Source organism: Lichenostomus cassidix, chromosome 10 (assembly GCF_008360975.1).
Source record: "Lichenostomus cassidix isolate B80296 chromosome 10, HeHo_3.0, whole genome shotgun sequence".
NCBI classification, from domain to species: domain Eukaryota; kingdom Metazoa; phylum Chordata; class Aves; order Passeriformes; family Meliphagidae; genus Lichenostomus; species Lichenostomus cassidix.
In genome coordinates this window covers 6539548-6565546 of record NC_139491.1, presented here as the reverse complement: position 1 = coordinate 6565546, position 25999 = coordinate 6539548, and the positions used below count along the sequence as shown (strand labels likewise).

Sequence of the window (25999 nt, the reverse complement as noted above, 5' to 3'; positions counted from 1 at the left end):
GTTTGGATGGATTTCAGCACAGGGAAAGTCTCTGGGATACCCTATCACATAATGTGCCAAATTTGGACTTGGTCCAGTGAGGATTTTTGATGATTTTGTATCTTCTTCCATGTATTTTTCAGGATCATGTGCACATGGCCATTGTCCAGGGGATGGGATACAGTTCCCTCTGAATGCCTAATTAAGCCCTGATTAGCATTTCTTCTAGGAGCAGATGCAGCTTTTCCAGCCCAGCAAACAATGCCATCTGTTGTTCCCTGGCTGGAAGTTCCATCCCAAAGTGTGCTCTGCTTCTATATTTAATTGTGAAGTTTCCTGCTGCCAAAAAAAGTGAGGTTGTTTAAATTTGGCATCAGGAGGAAAAGGCGGAGAGGGAGGGAGATTGGATTTATATTGTTTCTGCAGGGAATGCTAAATTGGTTTAGTCTGACTGGCAGCTCTGTATCTTGCACTCCTGTGCAGGACAAGCCAAAGGGTGAAATCTTCCATCAAGACTCCCACTGCCACTTTGCACCCTCTCCCTGATGTCAGGGCTGCCTCTGTAGGGAGTCTTCAGCAGCTTTTCCTGCCTTTGCCACCACCAGTTCCCTGGAGAGCTGAATTCAGGGTAATAGCAAGGTCCTCAAGCACTGGCACTCAGCATTGTGCTGTGACCTTCTCTAGAGACTTTTGGCATTCAAAAGAGAGGAAAGGGTTCACAACCAACCTTGTCTCTGTTCCTGGCCTCAGGGAAATGCTGAATTTGCAGGGCCTTGACCAAGCTGCTGTGACTGCCAACAAGAAAGCCAATTGGAGTACTGATTTTTGGGCATCTGTCAACTGGCTTCTGGCTGGAGACTCACTAAACTAATTTCACACAGACCACTTAGCAGCCATTAGCTGGTTGTGGCATGACCTGTGATGGACTACAAACAGTGACCTGGAGGAGAAAACACTAATTTTATTATTTAACCCATTGGAGAGCTGGGTGTTGTAGGACGGGAATGTTCAGGGAAAAATAGAAATGGATGCAAGGAAGTCAACGTGGTTTGTGGGCCAGATTTTATCCCTCCTACTTCTGTGGACACCACCTACTTAGTCAGCTACATCAGGAGATCTAGCTCCACGATATAAATGGGTAAAGGCAGCTAGTGAATTCTGGCTAGGATAAAATCTTTTGACTCTCCATTTTTGGGAAAGTGAAAATTTAATGGGAACCAGGCAATTAGTGCTGATTTCTGTAACAAACAGAATAGTTTTCTGTAGTCAAATCAAATGTTTAACTTTGCAAATGTTTACATTTTCCATCCATAATGAATATTATGCTAAACAAATATAGCCAAGGGGTAAACACTATTATTTAAAACTTCGGGTTTGGGGTTTCTTTTCCCAAATTTAAAAAAAAATTAACTCTGATGGTTCATGATGAAGGAACGGGTCTCAGTCAGCAGTTTTCCAAATTATTCTCAAAATACCAACAAGTTGCAGAATCCTGTCTCCCCAGCTGGATGACATCAACTATGCATCATGTACATCAAACCATAGGCCAATGCAGGGCATGATTTGCTTAATAATACAAGAGAGTTTCCCCTATACACTGAAATTATAACCACAGCACTAGTCCCTCAAAAACCCTCAGGGATGCTTAAGGCCACTACCATATGTAAGGAGATGGTATTAGCATTCATCATAAATTAAGCTTCTTTCCTCTACATACGCCTAATTCTTAAATCCTCTTTAAGAAGAGATTTAAAAACATTTTAAAATGTCTGCGAGGTTTTTTTCCTTTTCTATTAAGCATTGCTATTGTGCTGCCCCTGCCTTCTCAGATGTCTGGCTCTGCATATCCTTCACAGTGAGGACTTGGTTGCCACTCCGTATGTCTGGTGTGCCCATCACTGCCGTGGCTGGCCTTCTGCTGCTCCCTCAGAACAAAAGCAAATATCCTAATCCCATCAGCCTGAGCATCTTAACACCAGCTGTGTGCACTGCTACAGCACAGGATGTTTCCTGCAGTGTTTCCTGGGACTGCCCCGTGTTTTGCCCCAGACGGAGGAGTGAGAGTTACAGCTCAGAAGCTGGTGGGTGGAGATTAGCGATAGACATCCTGTTTTAGAAGCGTCTTTCCAGGTAGAGTTTTGCAGGGAGCTCTCCTGAGGTTTGTGCATCCCCAGGACAGGCAGCTGGCAGAATTCTGCCTGCCAGCTTGCAGACTGACAGTCTGGATTCACACACAGCTTGCTGGGATGGCATTTGGCTTTTGTAGTAGCACTGTAAAAGCGCTTCGGAATTAAGAAACACGACCTTGCTTTTCTCCGCAGCTCCTTCATACTCGGGAACAGCTGGGTTGAACACAGCAGGAATAGGGAAAATCAATTTTGTCTTTCATGTTTTTGTTGTTTAACAGATGTGTTCAGGGAGCCACCACACCCACCTATTGCACAAATCCCTGTTGTGTTCCTGAACAGCTCATTAAAGTCATTAGCAGGCTCCCGGACAATATTCAGCCTTCTCTAGAGTATTTGTGCTCGTACCTAGGAAGGCAGCAGCGCCCTAAGAGTTAAACTGCAATCACCTGGAACAACACAGATCCAAAAAAACAGGAATTCGATACAGTTCAACATCTTCAGTGTACTTTGTTATTTACCATGCACTGCCCGTGCCAGCTGTAGCTGGCCTTCTATCTCAAGCTGGAAAGAAAGGACTGTATTTTGCATTTATTGGAACTTCTGTTTCAATATCTCCCCACAGCAGCAACTTTCCACCTCCTCCCATGCCCACACCGTGTGAAATTGGTCACACAGGCAGCACTTCCATGGAGTCACCACTGCAAAGCCAGGACAAGCAGTGGTAGTCACTTCCATGGGAAAATGGGGAGATTTCCTTTACTAGATTGGAAGGAGCAGCCCTTAAATAGTCCATCCCTGGATGTATGGAAGTTTCAGCACACTTTGGACCTGGATATTCCCCTCCAGCCATTATGTGGGGAGATACACTGTTAGTTTTTCACTTGACTCTTATTACAGAACATTTGTGACTGAGTATAGGGAGTAGGGCCCTGGAGAAATGGGGCCGTGGGAGAAGATAGCAACCAGCTCTTCCCTGCCTCCTCTGTGTATTCAAAATCTGTGAAACCAAAAAAGCTTTCAGCTTCTTTTTTCTGCTAGATGAAGCATTCCACAAACCCCAGGGAAGGCACAGCCACTCTCAGTGAAATTATTCCACAGGGCAGGCCTGCAGTTACCTGCTGTGCCTCACTGCACAGCAGGGCTTGGAAAACACGGGTGGGATCAGAGGCACTGCTGCTTCCAGCTGCTCTGGTGTTATGCGAAAACGTTATTGCTTTGAAAAATGTTATTGTTTCTAAAGGAGCGGGTTTTTTTCAGGTTCAGCCCACACTGGTGCTGAAGGGAGCACTGCCACGTCCCCCCTGCTCCCTCCAGATGACGGCACGGACCCGCGGGTGGTCCCCAAGGCCTCTGGCCAGTGTCCATCCGAGTGCAGGCAGTGACCGGGGGTGAGCCTGGTGACCTTCACACTCCCCACGCACCGAAATTCTGCTGAGGCCGGCGATTTCACAGATTTGACTGAATTACAGCCGGGTTTTGCTGGCTTTCCCCGTCCCGCTGCAGGCGTGGGCGGGCGCTGGGTGAGTGACACGTGGGGACATCACTCGGCGGGGTGCCCATCCTGCGGGACAGCGGGGCAGAGCCGGCCGGGCAGGAACCCGCGGCGCGCTGACTGCGGCGGCACAGGCCGGGGCAGAGGGGGCGGGTTCGTCCTGTGGATGTGGGGATATCTCCACAGGAGAGCGCAGCACAGCGCAGCGCCGGCCGTTCCCCCGCAGAGCTCCGCAGCAGCCACACGCAGCGGCCGCAGCTCGGCAGGGCCGGCCCGGCGGAAGGGCCCTCAGCCCCAGGGACCTCCGGTGCCTCGCCCCGCCCACAAGCCGCCCTCCTGCTCTCCTATTGGTCGCTGCTCCCGCAGGAGGCGTGGCGGAGGGGCGCGTCACAGGAACGGCGCTCTCTAATTGGCGGAGGCGGTGGCGGCCGGCCCCGCCCCCGCGGTCCCACGCGCGGCCGGTCCCGCCCGGCGGGTACATTGTGCGCGGGGAGGGCGCGGGGCCGCGCCGGGCCGCGGGGAGCCGCGCATCGCTCCGCGCTCCAGCCCTGCGTGCCTCGTCCCTCCCTCCCTGCCTCCCGGGCTGGGGGCTTCGCCGCTCCCGGAGGTTTCGGCTCGGCGAAGAGAAGGTGAGTGATTTCCCCCCAGTTTTGCCGCTGCCGGACCCGCTCCGAGCAGGGGGTGTGCGTGGTTCGGAGCGCGGGGGCGGAGATGTGCCGGGCACCGACAGCAGGGACCCCGAGTGCTGCCGCCGGTACCGGCCCGGGGCTCGCCGGGGTTCGGAGCATCGTGTTCCATAGGCAGGAAGCGGCAGAGAAAGGTTTAGGGAGGGGAAGGGCTTTTCACTTCTAAAGCAAAAAAAAACCCCAAAAAATTAAAAAATATGACATTCCTTGAATATGAAAGTATTCCTATCTCATGAATATGAGAGTAAAGTGGCATTGCTTTTTGCTTTGTTTTTTCTCGCCTCTCTCGTCCCTGTGTATTATCTCTCAAAAGTGCTCCAAGGGACAGAACTTGCATGGCCTCTGATGAAATCAGTTCGAACAGCCCTGTCTGGAGAAGTGAGCAGGTTTGTGTGAGTGACTGAGCTGAGCTGACAGACGAGAAAAATCGTTCTTCCTCCCTCTGCTGTCCTCACGGGCCCCTTTGCACTTAAAAAAGTTAATAGCCTGTTTGGTGGTTGGTTTTTTTTAATTGCTTTTCTCTTCGCTTTCTTGATCTGTCCACTTGCAGTTGTTGGGGTGGAGGGCTCAGACCAGGCAGACCTGTGCTTGGAAAATCTGCCCTCAGTCTTGCATAAGCAGACAGCTGAATGTTTCATACAATTCGAGTGGAGAGCCCCAGTGTCAGCACTGCTCTGTTTTCCTTTCCTGGCAAGCTCTGCGTGTGTTCTCTTGTGATCTGCTGGAGTGATTTCCTCAGCCAGGGTGCTGTGAGTGTTTGTAGTCTTCCTCCAAACGTACCTCTTCCTCTCCAGGACACATCCAGAGCCGCAAAAAGAAAACAAGCAGCGTTGTAACCTTTATACTTTGACAACTTCCCGTGTCTTTCCTTCTTCCTTCCTGCGTCTTGTGACACTTGTTTTTGTTGAACTTACCTTGGGAGCAACCCGAGATGTGTCACACAGCCCATGTGTTCTGGTGGTGGCCAGCTGCTGCTGTTGGCTCAGCTGCTCTGGTGACAGTCTCCTTCCAGTGCTCTGAGCTCTCCTCTACTGTTTTGTCCCTGTCCCTGTCTGAGTTCTGCTTTATGTTCTACTCTCTGTCCATCTCTCAAAGAGTCTGGCTCCTTAATGCTATGGGACCCTTTCTGGGGCCTCTCTGTTTTCCTGGTCCTGTTTTCTGCTGCGGATCAAATCTTATCTGAAAACATATTTTGTCTCTTTTGTGTCTTTAACCCCAACCATCTGTTCTGGCTTATCTTTGTGATAAGCCCAAGTAAAGCACTTGGGGAGGAGACATAGGTGGAAGTCTGCTTTGGAGCAGGAAGGTGTGGGGTGGCATGAGATTCTCAGGATTCAAAGCAGAGTGAAAATTGCTGCAGAATTGCACCATAATTTGGACATGGGAGACTGTAAGCAGCTTCAGCACGGAAGAACTTAAATTTACCATTCTTTTTTTGTTCATTTTCTCAAGTATTTAAGGATTGTTATCTGAAGTCCTCCTTTCTCAGCATGTGTGCAGAGTTTGGTATCCTCTCACGCTGTGTTTGGGGCAGGCTCAAGTATCTCAAGCAGGGAGGTTGGTGTCTCAGATGTGCTTTTGCAGAGGAGATAAGGCCAGTTGAAAATGGTTTGACTGAAGCAGCAAGGCAGAAGAAATTTGTGAAGGCGACAGCTTGGGAACAGATGACAAGATGTTGCATAACACGTATTCCAAACGTGTGAAAATGAGCATGAGTCTGATCCAGAGTATGGATCCTCCAGCTCTGGAGGGAGTGCTGGACATGGTCTGGTTTGGAGATAAGGAGTGTGTGCATATCTGTACGTATGCACGTGTGAATTACGATAACATTTTTGTCCCTGTGGTGGTGACAAACTGTCCCCAAAGCCTGCAGGAGTTCACGTCCTTTTTAGCAGCCAGAGGAGGTTTTAGGCAATGTTCAGAAGGTGGATGGGTGAAACAGGAAGGGCAGGATGTGGCCATCTGTGGAGGTGGAAGAGGACAGGCAGTGTTGCGAGGTGGGGAGGGAAATGGCAGCATTACAAAAGAGTGTTGAGCAGTGCCTTGGCTTGGGTGTGAGTAGGTGGAGCAGGACAGGCAGAGCTGGCCCAGGGTGTCCATGGCTCTCACTGTGCTCAGGGACTGTGGAAAGGGCAGGTTTGGAGCCGTGTCAGCACTTGAGCTGAGGGATAGATTTACTCCCCACTTTCATAGACTGTAATTGAATTGCAGTGAGTGTAGCTGGCATTGCTGAAAACAGTGGCTGCAGGAATGCTGGTGAGGAAGCATTTAGCTGTAACAAGCCATCCCAAGCCCTCTGGCCTGACCTTTAACCACCATCACATTGCTCTGTCTTTGCTTATCAGCTTTATATCCCCGCAGTGACTATTAGTATCAGTGCAGCCAGAACAGACAGCTCTGTCTTCCCCCATCACTCGAGCCTGGGAATGTTGTATGTCCCATAACCACTGTCTGCTTGCTGACCATTAGGCTTTGCACAGACTACCAGTTCTGTATGATAGCCTGTCACATTGTGGTAAGGCGAATTTATTACTGTACCACACTGGCACTCACTCTGGTTTGCTTGCAGTGTGTGCAGGGATGCCCAGGACAGCCTGGGCTGCAGCAGGGATGCCACAGTGGCACACAACTTGCAAGCTGAGTGTGTGATTTGATGCTGTGTGAGTACTGAAATGGAAAAATCAGATTGTTCTTTCTGTCCACAGCCAGAAAGCAATAAGCAGTGCCCTGTCTTGCAGCCCCAGGCCCTTCAATATCTGTCACTCCTTTACAATCTAGTTGGGAATGGCTGTCCCCCATGCCCAGCAGCATTAGGGGCTAATCCATTCAGGAGGCATGAGGGCCTCCCATCTCCATGGCTCTGAACTCCATCCAGAATTGCAAATGAGCAAACCAAACCTGGCAGTTGTACCATGATCTCCTGCCTGGCAGGGGAATAGGGAAGGCAAAACAAAACCCCAGCTTAACTGGCCAGGCCCAAAATTGAAATCCTGCCCTGACAGCAGGCAGGCAGACAGACCTGTTTGGTGTGAGCATCCGTGACAGGGCTTTTGGTCAGCCTGGCCACTGGAGCACTCAGCTTTGCCAGCCTCAGAGCTGGGAGAGTGGGAGGATCTGAATAAGATCTCTGGAGTCAGCAGCTGCCGCGGTTATTCTGGCATTAATTTGACGTATACCACATCTCATCTCCTAAACTCTCCCTGGGAAGTGGCCTGTGGTTCTTCTGTGTTTGAAGTACCAAAGGCCTTTTGCCTTTGCAGCACATTAGCAAGTTTGGCTTGCTTGGAAAGGACTTTATCCTGCCCAGATGGGGCTGGGGTAGGTACTGCGATCAAGTAGACTGTTCCCATTCTGGAGCCTTTTTGAGTATAATTTGGAAGACGGGATTGTGAACTCGCCTGCCTCCTCTGCAGCCCCCCATTCATTTTGCAAAGCCCCTGTGATTGATCTGGCAGAATGGGATGTATTCACAAGCAGAGCTGGAGGGCAGCAGGAAGGACAAAACCCCACCACAGCCTCTGAAATGAATCACGGGCTCTGAAAAGATCCGCTGGGGTTAAGGCGTAGCAGTGAAAAGCTATTGTCTGGAGCCTGGACTGTGGCTAAAAGCATTATTTATCCCGATTTGGGTAGTGGCTGTAGGAGGGCGTGGTATTCCCAGGAACAGCAAAGCCAGTGTGCTTAGTGGTGAGCATGAACTTTATTGGATTGTGTCACAGGTAGCTCGAGAAGCTTAATGGGAGAATCTCAGTTGCAAAGTAGCAAGTCCAGTACCTGATTTGTGAATAAAACTGTATGGCTTGCATGCAAAGAGGATTTCCTAGACATATTTTTATTATGGTTGGAGCATGGTTGCCTTTGACTCAGATGAATGTGTGTCATAGATTTGAGACACTACAGCCCCTCTTACCAGTGCTTTTGCAAGACAAAACAAGAACCTCACTAATTGGTTCAACTTGGCAATAATGTTTTGGTTTTCTATCAAGTAAGTGGCATTCAGTAGATTCTTGTGGTGGCTTTGGGCTCAGAATGGGGCGTGGATTTAAAGGGAGGAATGGTGGGTACTAATGAAAATGGGATAGGAGGATATGGAACTCAGAACGAGTTTCTGAGACTGAGTTTCAAAACGTTCAGATATGTACCCGGATCTTCTCCAGACAATCTGATTCCTGGAGCCTCCAGAATTGGGCTTGGAAAACCTCCCAGTTTCTGTCTGAGCCAACAGAAGGAGCCTTTCACATGGTCTCTCTGTTTTCTGTCTAGGATGTACAGGCTAGACTAGGAAGTGAAAAAATGAGCAGAAATGATAAGGATGCCTCCCATTCTCAAAGGCTGGGGCAGGATCAGAAATTCCGCACTGTGGGGATGGAGTCAGCTGCCTTTCCTTTGCTTGCCTCTTGGCAAATCTGGCGAAACATCGAGAGTTTGTCAGGAAGGGCAAATCCAGAGCGATACCTTCTGATTCATGGCAGTCATGTTGTCTGAATTCCAACCTGCAAAATCACAGTTGCATCTTTGCCATGTTAGTCATCCTGAAGAGAACAGGAACAAGTTTGGCTGACACAGGCAAACCACTAAATTCACCGGAATTGCTGGAGATGAACCCAGCCTGTTAGAGAGCAGAGTCTGCATGCAGACATGCCAGGAGTGTGGACAGAGCAGAGGGCATGCCTGGGAGATGATGTAGTGAAGGTCCCGTGCTGCCCACCTGGCAGCAGCCCAGGCTCCATGCTCAGCAAGTGTGGTCCTGCACTAAATGCCAGGTGCTATTTTAATTCCTTTCATCTCAAGCACTCTTGACAGAAGGGCATTATTAGTACTGAGCATTTCAAGCAGCTCCAAGCTGTGTACCTGACAATCCACTGTGTAATGCAAGGACAGGAAAACCATCTGAAAACATCTTCACATTTGTTCCTTCCCCTTTCTTGTTTTTTATCTTTCTCCCCCACCATCCTTTCCTGTTTTCTGTTGGTTTTTTTCCGCTTTTGAAGCTCAAGCTGCCTCTGAGTATGTGAGTGCCTGCATGTAACAGATCCCCTTTCTCAAACCTTTTGATGGTCTCCAGTGCTGGGAAATTGCATCAGAAATAGAGCTGTATCTGGCTCAGTGTGTTGCCTCACTGCTCTTTCTCCTAAGCAGTTTTGCAAGGAGTAAAGATCTGTGAAGACAACACAGTAGGTGACTTTGTTTCTAGTTTGCTACTCTCTACAGTAAAAAGGGAGAAACTGGTTCTATAGCAGTAATTTTGGCCTGGGGATAACACTGCTGGCCTAAGCACCAGGTGGTGGAGTCCATGAAAGCGTTGGAAAGGTACAGATATTTAGGGTGAGAGAGCAGGCACATGACTAATTAGTAGAGAATTGATCCCACCGTGTTCAGGGAGAAGTTAAACTTTGACTGAATTCAAGACAGTGTTTCACACCACAGGGTTGATACTGTGAGATGGAAAGAAAATAAAAATTAATCTTCTGTCTGCTGTCACTGGCCATTCCAGGTGGGTCTGCTCTGGTTTGGAAGGAGTCTCTGTAGGTTGTGGTTCAGCCCATACAAAGAAGGCCCATATGGCTGCTTGGGAATGAAACTCTGCTGCAGTGTGAGCAGCTTCTTCCAGGTCTTCTGGGCTGAGCCAGCAGGGAACCTTACTGCTTATTTATTTACTTATTTACAGCTTTAAATAGTTCATGGTTGAGTGGGGCAAAAAGAAATGTGTTCTGCTTGCTGTTCCTCTCATGGGCAAAACAGAAATTGCCAGCTTTGGATTGTGGGACTTGGGGTCTTTGTTGGTGTTTAGCCAACCTTTATGGTCTTGGGAGAACACTTAAAAACCCTGTAAGTTCTGCCCTTCTAAGCTGGAATGATACTTGATCTCCTGAAGTCTCACTGGAGAGCATCTCATTCACTCTCAAATCTTGCCCTCTTGAAAGCAAGCAGGATCTCAGCTGGTGATTCCCTGCAGGTGGTGAATGAAATTGGAGATTTGTGGAGAGCCTGCTGGTTTGAGATGGAGGGGGAACCCGAAGCCTGGCTAAATATAGTATCAATAGTCTTTCTGAGCTTCAAAATATCTGTCCAAGAGGTGCTCGGATTTTTCAGGAGATGGTAGAGTATTTCCTGAGGTTCTCCTAAAGGACCATTCCAGCAGGGCTCTGACGTGGTGACCCATCAGCCTGGGAGGGAAAGTCTTCTGCTGGGCTGTGGTTTGTAGCAAGCAAGAGGCACTTGGGCAGGAGAGCTCTGTTTCTTCAAGTGGGGAGTTTGGCCAGCTCCATGCTTTTGTTTTTCCCCTCGTTCTCTTTGCAAGCTTTGTCCTGTCCAGAGAGACTGTTAGGGTGTTTTCTTCATGAGTTGAGATTTAAGGGGTCTTTTTTTCCTGAGCCAACTCTTTCCCTCTTTCAGGATTGCTGTCTGCCCTGTCTGGATGAGTGGAAGGATTTTCAAAGCAACCTTATCTTGCTCTGCTGGAAAAAACCTGTCTTTCCCATCCTGGCTGTACAAAGGCTGCAGACAGCCAGGGGAATACTACAGCCAGCAGACAGCATTGGATAGCTGTCAAAAAGCTGATGCCCCTCTGCCCTCATCCATATGGAAAAAGGATTATTATCTGCCTCTCTGTGCAGTAAGATCCCTTTAAAAGGTTATGCAGTAGATACTTATTTTCTCAATAACTGCCTTTTGAAGGAAAAATAATGCATGCACCACGGAGAAATCCAAGCCCCAGTTTGTTCAGGTCAGGCCTTCTGCTGTTCCCATTGACATGGCTGTTCCAGCAGCAGCTTCCTGCGTGATGGAAGATGCAGCTGGGAGCTCTGATAACCCCCAGGCTCTCACAGAGCAAGTGGGAGCTTGGCAGGAGCCACTGACAGGTTGCTTTGTGTAAAATACTCCTCATTTTGAGTGGTTCTGCTTTTTCTCTTTAGCTCAGTAGTTGGGTAAGGGAAGCAGGGAGTCTGTCTGCTTCAGAGAATGAACATGTCACGGGTCCAGCCTGCTCATAGCTGCAGTTAAACATGGCTGAAATTGAAGCACTTCCATGCACATCATGAAATTGTAGAAGACACTTTGCCTACAGGCTTCTGAGGTTTGTCAGCTGCTAGATTTTTGGAAGAGACCCACCAGATGAAATAGCTGCTGCCTGCAGTTTCTGTTTGTCTGGTATGGGTGAGATGATGCCAAGGTCTCTGGTAGACTGAGGCATGTGGTGAGGGGAAAGATTAGTACCTGACACTTTTCTGCATGTGCCCAGCTCTGGCAGGATTCAAGAAGCCCTCAGAAAAAGCTGTTTGGGTGTTTCTGAAAACCACGAGGCTTTCTGGTGAGATGGCTGCTCCCCAGAGTTCAGGGGCTGCTTTAGTTTCAGTTTAATGGCCTGTCTAGCCCTGCTTGTCTGGGACCAGTGACACCCAGTATTATAACCCTGCTCCACGAGAGGCCAAGTAAAGGGGCTGTGATTGTGGCCTCTTTAGCTTTCAGACTTCCAGCTGCGCTGGAGATCAGTAGGTGCCTATAGTGACAATGTGATAGGGAGAGCAGTGCTGGGGACTAGATTGCAACCTGCCAGTTTATTCCTTGAATATTGTTAAATACATATAGGATAGAAATATTCTTTGCCTCCAAGTTCCCTGGGATAGAAGTTTGATGCTAGAAGCCTGAGAGTTGATAAATACGTGTATGTGTGTGTGTATGCACGTGTGATAGATGTGTGTGTCTGTATGTGTATGTATATATAAAAAATGGCTTTGGTTCAGCTTTTATGTAGACGTTCTAATTTCTGAATGACCTGCTCCTTCCACTCTGAGTAGCTGCTTTTAATCTTAGTGTCAGAAAAATCATTGCTGCCTTCCTGCAGTCTCTGTTTGTTTCCACAGCTGTCCTATATGAATTGCTTCTTTTTTTGTGCATAAGCAAATCAAAGGTTAACACTGAATAGTTGACCTGAGCTATGAGCAAAGAAAGCAGTGGCTGTGGCAGGTTGGTTTCTGAGGTGGTAGGAATAGGAACCTAAATCAATAGCTTTTAGCAGACTCATAAATGTTTCATTTGTATTCCTCGCTTCGGTGTTGACGTGGGAATCCATATAACCTCCTAAATTAGTGTTGTTCCTGCGCTGGGTGTAGATGTTGGAAACATTTCCTTCAGATGCACTTCAAAGTGCTGTTCCATAATGGCATTTTCCTTCCTGCTTTGGAGCCTTGATTCTGCACAGCCTCCAGTCAGGAGTGAAATGAGCTTGTCAGCCTCTATCCCGGGCTGCAGGGGTTTGGACCATAGACATGGACATATCCCACCACATCAGTGCTCCTGCCCCCGACTTGGAGACAAAGTAGGAGTTGTGGCTGCTTGGCCAAGCTGTTGTTTCTGCCTGGAGAAGCACAGAGACTTTTCCCTGGACTGTGACACAGCCCTGAGGAATGAGTGAGGCCTTGAGAAGACCAACCTCAATAACTCACAGCAGCGGGTGGGGAAGGAGCGACATGCCCAAGAGTGTTTGTCTAATTCGGACTCTTTTGGAGGCACTGGAGAAGCAGGGGCAGGAAGCTCATGAGCAGAGCCTGAGTCAGGCAGCTTATCTGGCCATCTGCCTCCTCCTGAGGTCATCCACCCATGGAGTGTGGGAGGGTTGTGCAGCTCCAGGTCACTGCCAGGTCAGGGCTGTGACCTGCCGGCAGCCTGGGAGCTCTGCGTCTGCTCTCCCAGCGTTTCGTGGTTTTCCCCAAGACCCCCAGTGATGCTGGGCTCAGCCTGGCTGGGGAGGACAGGGCTCATCTGCAGACCTTGTGTTTGCAGGCTGGAAAGACCCTTGAGAAACCCCAGGTGGTGAAGAACAAGTTAAAAAAAACACCCAGCCAACATCAACAAAAAGAACCCATCTAAAGACCCTTCCCCAGCTGTCTTGTCTAAACAATTCTGTGACTGGAGTGAGGGTTGACCCCGTTTTGATTTTTTCATTTTTCAAACCTTGGGACAACTTCTGTATTAACTTTCTCCTCTAAGAGAGGGCTATGCATGTATATCTGTCTGTCTGCTATAGATACATGGGGAACAAAATGCATCTGGCTGAAATATTTTGGAGTAAATGACTTGGATTTTATCATCTAGGTGGTATTAATTTGATTAGTCCAAAGGGCTTTTCTGTTTCAGGCAAGGATCAGTATCAGGTATCACTTAAATGAAATAGTAGCTAATAAAAGCTTTGTGTTTGATTCTGCCTGTCTGGTAAAAGGCATAATTTATGTCTTTCTTTTGTCTTATTCTGATGAGAATCTGTCCTGCAAAATGTTTTAAGTCACATGAGGTGTCTGGTGAGTTTTATCATCAAAAAGTACAATAAATGGGTTTGGTAAAATTTGTTCAAAACTTTTGGCTTGTGCTGGTAATTAAATATTCTGTAAATAAAACCTGTAGCAACTGCCTTTCCTAAACCTGCAGTTACCTACATGAAAATCAGAAGCCAAACTTGATTTCTGCTGAGCCAAGAACAGACCAGTGCCCTTTATCCTGGAGACTCTGCTCTCTCAATGCTGTTTTCTAAGGAAAAAAAACTTCTGCGGTTTGCCAATACCCTCTGGGGGCTGTTGAGACAATCTACCATCGAGTTTGGTGTTTGATTGCCTCACTTTGTTGCTCCTTTGTTGAAACCAAAGCAGAATTTCCCCCTTCACCCTGCTCTGCCTTCCTGCCCTGCTCAGTCTTAGTTAAATTTTTTGGGGGAGTGAGGGTGTAGGAGCAGTCACAGAGCAGGAGCCACAGGGGTGTCACCTGAGGTCTGCTGGCAGTGTCCCAGGGCTGGATAGCAAATGCATGTGTTCTCCACGCCTTCTATCAGTAAGGACAAGGGAATAATGCTTTCCCTGTTTGTTTCCCTGCAGGCAAGAGCTCTGCCACCATGTCCGTCAGCGTCCACGAGAACCGTAAATCGCGCACCAGCACCGGCTCCATGAACATCCTGCTTTTTCACAAGGCCTCCCACCCGGACTGCGTCCTGTCCCACCTGAACACCCTGCGCAAGCACTGCATGTTCACCGATGTCACCCTGTGGGCAGGGAACAGGTCATTCCCGTGCCACCGGGCAGTGCTGGCTGCCTCCAGCAGGTACTTCGAGGCCATGTTTAGCAATGGACTCCGGGAGAGCCTGGATGATGAGGTCAACTTCCATGACAGCCTCCACCCGGAGGTGCTGGAGCTGCTGCTGGACTTTGCTTACTCCTCTCGGATCATTATCAATGAGGAGAATGCTGAGTCCCTTCTGGAGGCTGGGGACATGCTGCAGTTCCATGATGTCCGAGATGCAGCGGCTGAGTTCCTGGAGAAGAACCTCTACCCTTCCAACTGCCTGGGCATGATGCTGCTCTCGGATGCTCATCAGTGCCGGCGGCTCTATGAGCTCTCCTGGAGGATGTGCCTGGTCAACTTTGAGACTGTTCACAAGAGTGAGGACTTCAACAACCTTTCCAAGGACACATTGCTGGACCTCATCTCCAGCGATGAGCTGGAAATAGAGGATGAAGAAAAGGTCTTTAAGGCTGTCATCCAGTGGGTGAAATACGATCTGGATGAGCGGAAGGCTTATCTCCCAGAACTTCTGAGGAATGTTCGTCTGGCTTTGCTTCCTTCCGAATGCCTCATGGAAGCCTTGGCTTGCGAGGACTTGATTATGGTGGATGAAAGGAACAAGCTTGTCCTGGATGAAGCTATTCAGTGCAAGAAGAAGATCCTCCAGAATGATGGGGTTGTCACCAGTCCCTGTGCCAGGCCTCGCAAAGCTGGGCACACCTTGCTGATCCTGGGAGGACAGACCTTCATGTGTGATAAGATCTACCAAGTGGATCACAAAGCAAAGGAAATCATTCCCAAAGCAGACCTGCCGAGTCCACGGAAGGAGTTCAGTGCCTGTGCCATTGGCTGCAAAGTGTACATCACTGGAGGCAGGGGCTCAGAGAACGGGGTCTCCAAAGACGTTTGGGTTTATGACACCGTGCATGAGGAATGGTCCAAAGCTGCCCCAATGTTAATTGCTCGGTTTGGACACGGCTCAGCCGAATTGGAAAACTGCCTGTATGTGGTTGGTGGACACACCGCAGTAGCTGGAGTCTTCCCTGCATCTCCTTCTGTCTCCCTGAAGCAAGTAGAGAAGTACGACCCCATATCCAACAAATGGACGATGGTGGCTCCCTTGAGAGATGGAGTGAGCAACGCCGCAGTGGTGAGCGCCAGGCTCAAGCTCTTTGTCTTCGGTGGGACCAGCATCCACCGAGACATGGTGTCCAAGGTGCAGTGCTACGATCCAGCTGAGAACCGATGGACGATCAAGGCCGAGTGCCCGCAGCCCTGGCGATACACGGCGGCCGCCGTGCTGGGCAGCCAGATTTTCATCATGGGAGGAGACACGGAGTTCACGGCGGCCTCCGCCTACCGCTTCGACTGCGAGACTGACCAGTGGACGCGCATCGGGGACATGACGGCCAAGCGCATGTCCTGCCACGCCTTGGCCTCGGGGAATAAACTCTACGTGGTAGGAGGTTACTTTGGCACTCAGAGGTGCAAAACTCTGGACTGCTATGACCCTACGTCAGACACGTGGAACTGTATCACCACCGTGCCTTACTCGCTCATCCCCACAGCTTTTGTCAGCACCTGGAAGCACTTGCCCTCATGATGAGGGGCAGGGCTTGGGGGCTTGTTTCCAGGAGGTCAATAAAGGTAAGGGTCTCCTCCTCTTAAACTGAAAATTGCTGTCGTGCCTCAATTGTATCTCCAGACACCATGCTGAAGCCGCAGGTTCCAGTTGCTCATGAGGTTATTTTATGGGAAGAGAGTGTTTAAAAGTGATGCAAGGGATTTAAAAGGGATGCAGAGCCAGGGATGACTTAGAGCGCTGTGATGCTGTAAGCCTAGATAGCTCCCATGGTTTTCTTATTTACAAATGATCCTAGCAGTATCTTAATGGATACATCTACATCTCCTCTCCCTCTGCTCCAAGGTAGCTGGATGTGCCAGCGTCACCCTTCTGAGGGTGGATGGGTGGGCAGATGTGTCTCACCATGGAATACATCCTGTTCCCATGCAGTTGAGGGAGTTAAGGTTTCTGAAAACACTTGCATGTGAGTCCTGGGAGATGCCAGGACAGCAAGTGCTTTGGAAATGTCTCAGTAGTTTGATTTCTTTGCTGATTTTCTGGGTGATGTGTTTGGAACTGATGAATATGTAATTGACCCTTGGAATGCTAGCCAATCCTGGATCTCTTCTTAAGCTCTGTATTTACATTTCAGTGGGTAGCAAAAGCTCAGAAGCCAAGGTGCATTTGATGGTCTTGGTGTTTATTTATCATCCAAACTGCTGCTCGTTAAATCAGAACTTCTGAGACTTCTGTGTCAGACCTGAGTGGGAGGGAATGGGTTTTGTAACCAGAAGAAGAATGTGTTTATCAGCGTTTGGGTTGTGTGAGAATAAGAAAGTTGGTGGAAACTCATGATGTCCTGTCTCATTCTGGCACTCCAGTTCTCTCTGCTTAGGGAAGGTGCTGCTGCAGTGCCCCTGGTACAAAGTTCCTCCTCGCTTCTCCCCAGTGGGATATTTGGGCCATTCTCACTGTCAGTGTGGCTCCACAGGGCTTTTGCATGTCCTCACCAATTTGTGCTGAGATGCAACTGGCCAGGCAAAGCCCAAAAGGTCTGTAACACCTCTGCTAGCTCAGTGTGCAGGTTTCTCAGTGCCAGCAGCACACACAGCCCTGCCTTGGTGGTTGGAGCCTACATCCCAGCCAGCTGCAGGAGCTGGGAAACGCTCACAGATGGGTGTGGGATTGACAAGCTTCACTTACAATTTTTTTTGGAAAGTGGGGACTGTGGGGAGGGAAATTCTTCCACAGACTCATCAAAATCCACTTCACTTAATACAGGGAAGAAAGAATGCTGCCCAAAGCCTCTAACACCCTCTCCGCTTCCCTGCTTTCCACTTGGCGTGGTTGGTGTGCCTGGGAATCGCCCAGTGGGTGAAATTGCTGGCACCTCCCAGGGATCATCTCTTTTGATGCCAGACTGGAACCAAGGAGGAGTGCCTGGCATCTCTGCCAGGCATTTGCCCAAGGTGACCACCTGCTTTTCTCAGGTTGGAAAAAATCACCCAGGGCATTACACTGGCCTTTGTGAAAGGCCTGGTTTTAACACGGGTTGGACCACCCTGAGGGCAGGGCAAGAGTGGAAAGGGTTAAAATGAGATCCTAAAGTATTCCCAACACTGGAAGATAATGGCCTTTCCAAATTCTCCTCCTCAGGCGTTGCCTAGCATCTGTCACAGTGGCTCAGTAATCTAATTAACTGTCACTCGGCTATTAAATATTGCAGCAAAGACTGTGAGGACTCCATCATTTTCAGCTCAGGTCAATGGGGCCTCCCTTTAAGAGCCATCCTAGAGCTGAAAATTAATTTTCTCTGGTAGCAGATGTGTCTGAATATTAAAGCTCAACACCAGCCACATGGCTGGGAGTAGAAATAGGGAGATGGGGGTTGATTCCTCAGCCACTGAATAAAAAAAGTCTACAGAGTCACAGCCATGTTATTTTCCTTTCCTACCTTTTTTTTTCTCTGTGCTGTATTTGGGCTGTTCAGACCTAATAAATAGCATTGTGGGGGTTGTATTGATACGTCTTTCCCCCCTCTAATCTGGAGCCTGACACAAGCACAGAAGACTAGGAACTGCAAATAAAACTGGTGAAAAGTCACTGTGTGAGAGTTTTATGTGCTTTTTTGGCTTTGCTTCCAGTCTTTGGTTAAAAGAAGTATTTAAAATACACATGAGCTCTTGCCAGAAAGAATGTCTGTCCCCGTTAATTTTTCTAGAGGCTTTTTTTAAAACTGAGTTATTGTTATGGCCTCAGCTACTGTGACAGCTCCTTATATAAAGCACCAAGATGGGTGATTGAATGTCCCTGAATGTGTTGCCCATGCTGCACCAGCCATGTCCCATGTGCCTGCCTTGCCTGTCCTGGCTGTGCCAAAATGGGGCTTGGGAGCAGGGGTAACTGGCTGTAGGATCCTGTGATTATGATCCCATTCCCCCCATGGTCCTATTGCAGGTCTGGCCAAGGGGTTTTCTGGTTTGCAGCTCCCACAATGGAAGATCTCTGCTGAAACACCTGGTTTGGTCCCTCTGGGATCCTTCTTCAAGCAGGGATGCCCAGAAGGCAGGCTGGCCAGCAGCTGCTCAGGTTTCTATGGAAAAACTCAGGAGGGACCACCCCTCAGAGCAGAGCAAGGTGGGCTGGTGGGGAAAGGCCTGGGCAGTCACAGGGCAGGAGAAAGTGCTTTGTACTCATGGAAAAAACAACCTCCCACCTCAAAACTGGTCCCTGAAAGCCACATAGTCTGCCCTTGACAAACGCTGATCATAAACCACCCAGCCTGCTTTTCATATAAAGCATAAAACTGATCAGCTGGAAATGCTTCCTCGAGGGCATGGCCTTCGCCCTTCCCAGCCAGAGCTGGGGCACCTTTTAGCAGAGGTCCCAGCACTGCTGCCAAGGAGGCCGTGTGACATTAATTTAGTGCTTGTTACCCACAGTTAATTCCAGGGATCAAGTGTGATTAGCAATATGAAACGTGAAAGCCTCGTCTCCTCCCACCCGTGGTGGTGGAGCCATGAGGAGGCAAAACATTACAGACGGGAAATAAAATACTGAGCTCTCAGCTAATAAAGACTGTGTTTACGAAGAGAAGCACAGCCCAGCCAGCGAGAGGATGGTGGGTGGTTTGTCACAGTCCTGTGCAGAGACAGTTGATGGGGACAACTCCACACCTCCCCAGAGGTGACTTCAGGCAGCACCAGGAACAGGTTCTCCAAGCTGCCTGTCTCCACATTAAAGTGGCTTCTCCAGACTCTCTGTCCTGTGTGACACTGTCATTGTCACGGGGCAGAGTCACAGGTGGGGGTGGGATGGTCACTTCAGATTGCATGGTCCAGCCAGGAAAGGTGAATTGGAAAGGGGAGTCACTGCATCCCTCTGTGCTGCCTCCTGAGCCTCAAATGCTCTCCTGAGGTGGAGATGTTGGAATTCCCATCTCAAAACAAACAGGAGGAGCCAAACCCTGTAGCAGCAAGGAGGCAGGGGTTCCCCTGCCCTGAGGTTCCTGTTTAGGTGCTTTTTAGCTCCTGCAGGACCCTCCTCGCAGTCTTTACTGTAGGGAGCAGAGGTTGGTTGCTGGGCACTGCTCAGGCACTGATTTCTGGGACACATCCAGAAGCTCAGAGCTGATTTTGTGGCTCCCACTGGAGCTCTTGGGTGTGTTTAGCTCCCATGAGGGCTGTGGGTGGCACCAGCAGGTGGTGCCTGCCTTTGGGTGGGCGCTGAGCGACTGAGACTGGCGGGTTTTGAGGCTGTTCTGGCACCTAAGAGCTGAACTTTGGCCCCAGAGCTTCTGCGAAGATTTAGGCCACGTGCCAGGCCCAGAGCTGTATTCCAATACCACACTCACACCAGGAATTGGGTCAGTTCCATGGCTTTTCCTGGTTATTACATTACAGCTTAGATAACAAGCCTTTTGCAAAGACACTTTTACAGCTGCCTGGTGTGGCTCCCTTCCACACAAAGCATTGCTTTCACCTTGCACTGTGCATCATTCCCTGCTCCATCCACAGGGCCTTGCTCACAGCGAGGCACCTTCCCATGCCAAGACCTGTGTACCTGCAAAGAGCAGCCTGGAAAAACCTCAGGATAATCTCCTGGCTCCTAGAGGCTGCTGCTCACCTGTGTGCTGCTGGGCTGGGTGGTTGCTTGCAACCTGTTGCAACCCTGCTGGAATTGCCAGAACAGAGTCACAGCTGGTTTCTCCCGGTGGCTCCTAGGGAAACCCATTTGCATGTGTATAATAGTGAGGCCGGATAAACAGGGATTGCAGTTTTTCTGCTGCTGCTGCTCTTTCCAAATGGCTGGTTGTCTCTGAAGCCAGTTTATCAGGCAGTGTTGGAAGGGAGTGGCTGGCCTGGGGAGGAAAGTCGATGAAAATCAGGCTTTTCCTAACCCTGGGCAGATGGAAACATGTGCAGTTTGAGCTTGGCCCCAGACTGTATTAATCAACCCCTTGGAAATGTCAGTGATACGGATGTTTTTGGAGGAACCTGTGGAAAAAGAGAAAAAGGGTCTTTTTGTTTTGTCTGTTCCAGTTCTTGGGCTCTCCTCCCTGCCCCAAAAATAAAAAAAAAGTGAAAACTTTTCTCTCAGCTTTTCATTCCCTTGTCATGTCCACAGAAGTTTCCTGCCCAGCTCTGACCCTCCCCAGCTGAAGATTCCACCTCCACCCCCTCAGGGATTCAGGGTGGGGGTTATTACCCCAGTGAGTGCCCTGTGTGGGCTGAGCTGAGCACCACACCAGTTAATGAGCTCTCTCTTTCTTCCCCAGATGCCAGAGCCACATCCATGTCCCCTCTCTCGCGGCTGGAGCCAACACAGTGACCAAGACCCTCCTGTCCTCCCGCACAGGACTCCGAGGCAACTTCCACATCCCTTCCTGACACCAGGAGTGGGAGGCACAGCTGGGACCCCAGCATCACGCCCGGGGGTCACCAGGGGCTACCCAGCCCCGCCAGTGGGCACTGGCCACTGTGCAGGGATGGCAGGGAGCTGAGAGCACTGGCTTGCCAGGCTGGGCACTGGGGGCACAGGGATGGTTTGTGGGCTCTGCTGGACCAGCAGGACTGGGGAGATGGAGGCTGCATCTCTCAGCAGTCATGGCTGGAGAGCCCTTTTTGTTACTTGGTTGGGGGGTTAAGAGATATTAGTATTTTTTTTAAGGCAGTGAACTTGCCATTGGCAATGGCTGCTGCTTGGGTGACTTGGAAGTGTTTGTTAAAGGGAACAGGGTGAGAGCATCTGACTTTCCCCATCCTCTGGCCGTTTCATGGAGGCAATGGCTGTTGAAATATTAAAATACAGGAGCTTGGGATGGCTGCCAGCAGTGCCAGGTACCATGACGTAACAGGGCAGGTGCCTTTTGGTTTGTACTTTGAGCCTTTTAAATGTTTTTTCCCCCTTCCCCGCTGCAGCCGGCTGTGATTTGGTCAGAGGCTGTGTAGCTCCCCACACACAGCTGCTGGGAAGAGCACAGGGCTCTGTGAGTGTGCCAAGGCAGCAGCACTGCTGCCGAGATGTTCCCCAGATAAAGCCCACTGCGTGCTCAGAGCCGGTCTGCTGAGCTTCCCTTGCGTGGGTGAGGCTCTCATTAGCACAGCAGCAGAAACAGGGGTGCAGTGGGGAATGCTCGTGCCTTGGGAAGGGGCACCTTGGCTCCAGCAAGGCCTCGGGGAGAGAGCAAGAGGATTAGGGTAGCATTGCAGGGTGGGCTGGGGAGGCATTCCCCTCCTTCCTGCTGCCCCCCACATCCTGCCTTCTCCTTGGAGAGATGTGAGCATTTCTGACTGCACGCTGCCTGCCAGCGCTTGGGCTGAGGCTGCCGCAGGGTATCCATGCACGCTGGCTGCCAACTGTGTTTGGGATTATGCATCCAAGAGCTGTCAGCCCGAGCTGTTCCTCATTTTGCTGTGGAGGAAGGCACGTGGATTTTGTCTGTCAGTGCAGGGATGCAGCTCCTGACTGGCCACTGCTGAGGATGGTCCTGCATCATCCCACTTCCCCGCACAGCACATCTCCAGATGCTCCAAGCTCGCCTCTTGCCCCTGGATGAGGTTGAGCTGTAGCCTGGCCAGCTGAATGATGCAATGCCATGAAAAGCCTTGACACAGCTTCAAACAACAAAGGTCTTTTTGGAGCAGCGGGCGCCCGTCGCTGCCGGGAAGAACACACGTTCTGCACAGCCAGTCTGCGATGTGCTGGATGACGTTTATTTACATCTTCTAGTCTTTTTTTTTTTTTTTTTTTCCCTTCAGCTGCTTGTGAACTTTAATAAAAATGATGTTCTGGGAAACTGTTTGTGTGTTTTTCACAGGAGTCTTCATTCTTAAGTAAGTTGGATTTAGGTCTAATAACAGGGCCGAGGACTAATAACAGGGTTGGCACTCCATGGGGTGGTTCACAAACAGCCTCCAAAGCAACCAGCCCAGCTGTAATTATTATTGCTTCAGTGCTTGGGAAACTGAGGCACAATGTCAAGTGTCTTGTCCAAGGTTAATGGTAGATCTGGGAAATAAAGTCCAGGGCTCCTCATGTCCTGAGGACATCATGTGGCTCTCAGTTCCACAGCTGCTCTCACTCAGCTTGTCCGTGCCATGATTCCAGGAGAACTTGAAGTCTGCGGTGCTAATAACACCTGCCAAATAGGTTGAGGGGCCCAGTGCAGACACAGCCATACTCCTGCAGGGAAAGCCAGTATTTTCTAAGGAAGACAAGAAGAATTCATGCTTCTGTTTTCCTTATTTGCCTTCACTTGGCTGCTGCAGCTCCCAAGAAAGGGGCCTATTGACAGGAGAGATGTGCTTTCCAGCTGGGGCTTCTATCCACACTTCTCCATGTGCATCTCTCCCTGTCCCAGAGTAGCTCCCAGAGGAGCAGGGAGAGCCAGCCTGCTCTGGGAGCACTCTGGGTTCTCCCTCCCCACCAGAGCAGCAGCTCCAGCTGTGCTCAGGGCTGGGACTGTGGGAGCATTGCTCAGAGCAGCAAATTGGCACCAGGCAAATTTGTATTTACCTCCTCTTGTAGCAGGGGCTGTTGGGCTTGGGAGCCAAAACTTTATATGGGTGTTACACAGTGTCTCAGAGGAATTTGGAGCCTGAATTTCTGGGCTGTAAAGGAGACAGGGAACCTGTCCCCTTGCCTGCAGGAGCCGGGGGGACAGCAGCATTAGCTGACGTGAGCTGGGTAGATATGAGTGGAAGGTTCCATAGAAAAAGCTCATTAAAGACCCCTTTGGGAAACCAATTCAGGGTAGAAATTACTGTTTGATGAGCAGGAGAGGGGGGAGAAAAAGGTGGGGGGATGTGAATCAAATCCCCTATAGTTTTGTTGATTCAGGTTTTATATGGGACTCTGGGACTTTAAATAGCAGCTGGGGAGGCTTTGCAATAGGCTTGCTTTGATATGAGCCATGCAGAGACCTGCTCTTTTGTATTTATTCTGGAGCTTGCCTGAAAGACAATTCAAAAGCAATCAGCAGCTGCTGTGACAGCAGCAACCTGTTGCTATGGAATTAAATGCAATGAGAAATACAAAGGTTTCTTGGTTAGCAGCAGCAGAGTAAGGGGAGCAGGAGATAGAGGTGAATGTAACAGAGAAAAGCGACAGCCAGAGCGGGGCTGGGGTTTAAATGGGAGGTACAGGGGTAGAAATGTAAATGTGATTTGTTTTCCTTTTTTAAAAGAGCTTTTTCGCCATCTCAGCAGGTCAGGCTCAGCTTTGTCTGGGAGTGAGCACTTGGGAAAGAGTCCTGTCTGCTGCTGTTACAGGAGCTGTGTGTTCCCAGGCTCCTGGGAAACAAGCCCACACTGTAGCCAGCCCTCGCTGTGGGGTGTCAGGAGCTCAGACATCTTCCCCAAGAAGTGCCAGGAGCCTGACAAGGAGATCCCTTGGAGGAGCAGGGGGGCTCATCCCACACCTCCCTTGTTTTGTAGGGACTAATCCCATGGGAAAATTGGGGCAGGATTCAGCTCCTTTCCACCACCCTCTGGCCATGGCTGGGGCCTCCCATAAGCTCTGTCCACCTTAGTAACAGGGTGCTTCTCACTCCAAAAACCACTTGGGAGGAGAGGGCAGGGAGATGCTCAGAGGTGGAAGCAGGCAGGCAGCTGGCATGATCAGACCTTCATCCCCAGGGACTGCATGCTGAACCTCCCTGGACGCAAAGGGCTGATACTCCTACGTCTTATTTAAATGAAACTCGTAGTGCCTTACTGGGTTTTAAATATGTATTTTCCCAGCCTGACCCCAGCTGCCCTTGAAATAATACTGCTTTGCAGTGAAGCCCTGCAGGGAATTATCATCTGAGCCCACTCTCCCTTTGTCATGAGAGTCAATTAAAAGCAGGGTAGCTGGTGATTTAATAGCTCTGGTGTCTGAGGAAGCCCCACATTCATCCACAGGCCAACTCTGGCATTTAAACACATAATTGGAGCAGAGGAGCACTTTTTTCCATCCATCCAGCATGCTTTCAAATTCATCCATGTCCATACAGAGCAGTAACTCCTCATGTCGGTGTCTTGTCATCTTCTGCACATTAATTAATGCCCCAGCATTGCACATTCTCCTAGTAATATATCCCATGTGAAATTGTTTTCCTATTTCCCCATGCACCTTTTCCCTTGGGATAAACCCAACACGTTTTAGTCTCTGAAGATCCAGGCTCACACAATGCCATGCATGGAAATGCTGCTTCTTAAGCAGCTTTTTAGTTAAGCTTCCAAAATCACGAGAAACTTTTGCCCCCAGCTCCCCACAATCAACTAATTTAACTGGGAATTTTGGGAATTTTAACTGGTCCCAATCCCTCTTGCTCCAGTGCAGAGCAGGAGCTGGGTGCCCTCCGGCACAGGCAGCAGTGCTGGGGCCCCAAGGTGGGAGCCAGCAGCAGGGACTGCTGACGGGAATGAATAGCCAAGGCTGAGCTCATTTAGTCTTCCTTCCTCACAATCTCCCTTTTCTTTCCATTTCACCACCTCCTTATTTCACATCCTCGGCTGTTGTGCAGAGCCATCACCCTGTTTTGCAGCACCGTGACCTACTTTGCCGCAACGTCCCGACTTCCTCGCTGAAATCGCGAGCCCGGAGCCCACCCAATCCATTCAGCATTTCTCAGCTGAATAACAGATCCAATTAGGTGGAAAAAGCCTGGCTTTCATGCTGTCAGTGCCTGGACATCTCACTTCCCTCTCCCCAGCACACGCAGCACCGCTGATGGCTGCGGCTCACAGACAAGGGCCCTCTGTGTTTGTGTGTCCCCCGCCAAATTAAATTGGGGGAAGGGTTCAAGGAGACTGATTGTGGCTACCCAACGTATCCTTTCATTCTTCCCGACAGTCTCTGAGGACTACAGAGCTCAGGAATCAAGTGATTTGTGGGTTTTCAGTCCTGGCTCTCTTGGGAAGCTCTCCTTTCCCATCTGAGGCTGGGCAATCAGGCCACAGCGGCACAGCTTGTGCTTGTGAAGAAACTGCTGGCACTTACAGCCAGATTGTGATTTAATGACAGATAGAGAGACCTGTCTCTCACTCCTGGCATCACATCTATCCCCAGTCCTGTGAGTTTATCCCAAGCAAACATTGTAATTGTGCCCTTTACTGCTGCCATCAGTCTCCTTCTCCACCCCAGCAGGGCTCCTTGTCAGTGCAGCCCCAGCAGGCAGACAGTGCCCAGAGTGCTGGCTCTGCTCCATCCTGGGGAATAGCTGCTTGTTAAAAGGCATGAGTAGAAACGAAACAAGGAGAAAAAAGCCAAAGGGCCACCAGGAAAAGCCCTTTTGGTTTCTACCTTCCGTGGCTTGGTGGGATGGACGGCCATCCCCTGCCCTGAGGCCTGCCCAGCAGCGCTGAGGCCTGCTCGGCTCCCTGGCAGGTGCAGGGGACATAAAACACCCTTCACTCCATTTCTGGGTCACGTCTGGAGGAATTACACACACAAGCACACACAAACAGGAGCTGCTTCCCCATGGCTGCTTCCCAGCACCCAGCAGAGCTCCCAGCCCCTCTGCCCACGCTGCCGCCCCGCCGGGATCACGGCTGCTCCTGGCCTTCCCACAGGGTTTTGCTAATGACTCACCGCTCCTGCTCGGCTCTAATTA

The 25999-nt window shown here is 50.0% G+C and overlaps 1 protein-coding gene across 2 annotated transcripts; it reads left to right on the top strand.

Annotated features, from left to right (window-relative positions):
* The first annotated feature begins 4074 nt into the window (after positions 1-4074).
* Positions 4075-22203, top strand: KLHL25 (kelch like family member 25). 2 transcript variants are annotated; one of them, XM_085070419.1, is made up of 4 exons: positions 4094-4229; positions 4600-4672; positions 14153-15983; positions 20678-22203. In XM_085070419.1, the coding sequence occupies exon 3, from the start codon at positions 14170-14172 to the stop codon at positions 15937-15939; it is 1770 nt and encodes a 589-aa protein (XP_084926545.1). In that variant the 5' UTR covers positions 4094-4229; positions 4600-4672; positions 14153-14169; the 3' UTR covers positions 15940-15983; positions 20678-22203. The 2 variants fall into 2 exon arrangements, with proteins under 2 accessions (XP_084926544.1, XP_084926545.1); XM_085070418.1 differs by lacking the exon at positions 4600-4672 and having other exon boundaries at positions 4075-4229.
* Positions 22204-25999: the final 3796 nt, after the last annotated feature.

Bases quoted from the DNA above. Each gene is read 5' to 3' on its own strand.
- KLHL25 (XM_085070418.1), top strand. From the start codon at position 14,170: ATGTCCGTCAGCGTCCACGAGAACCGTAAATCGCGCACCAGCACCGGC.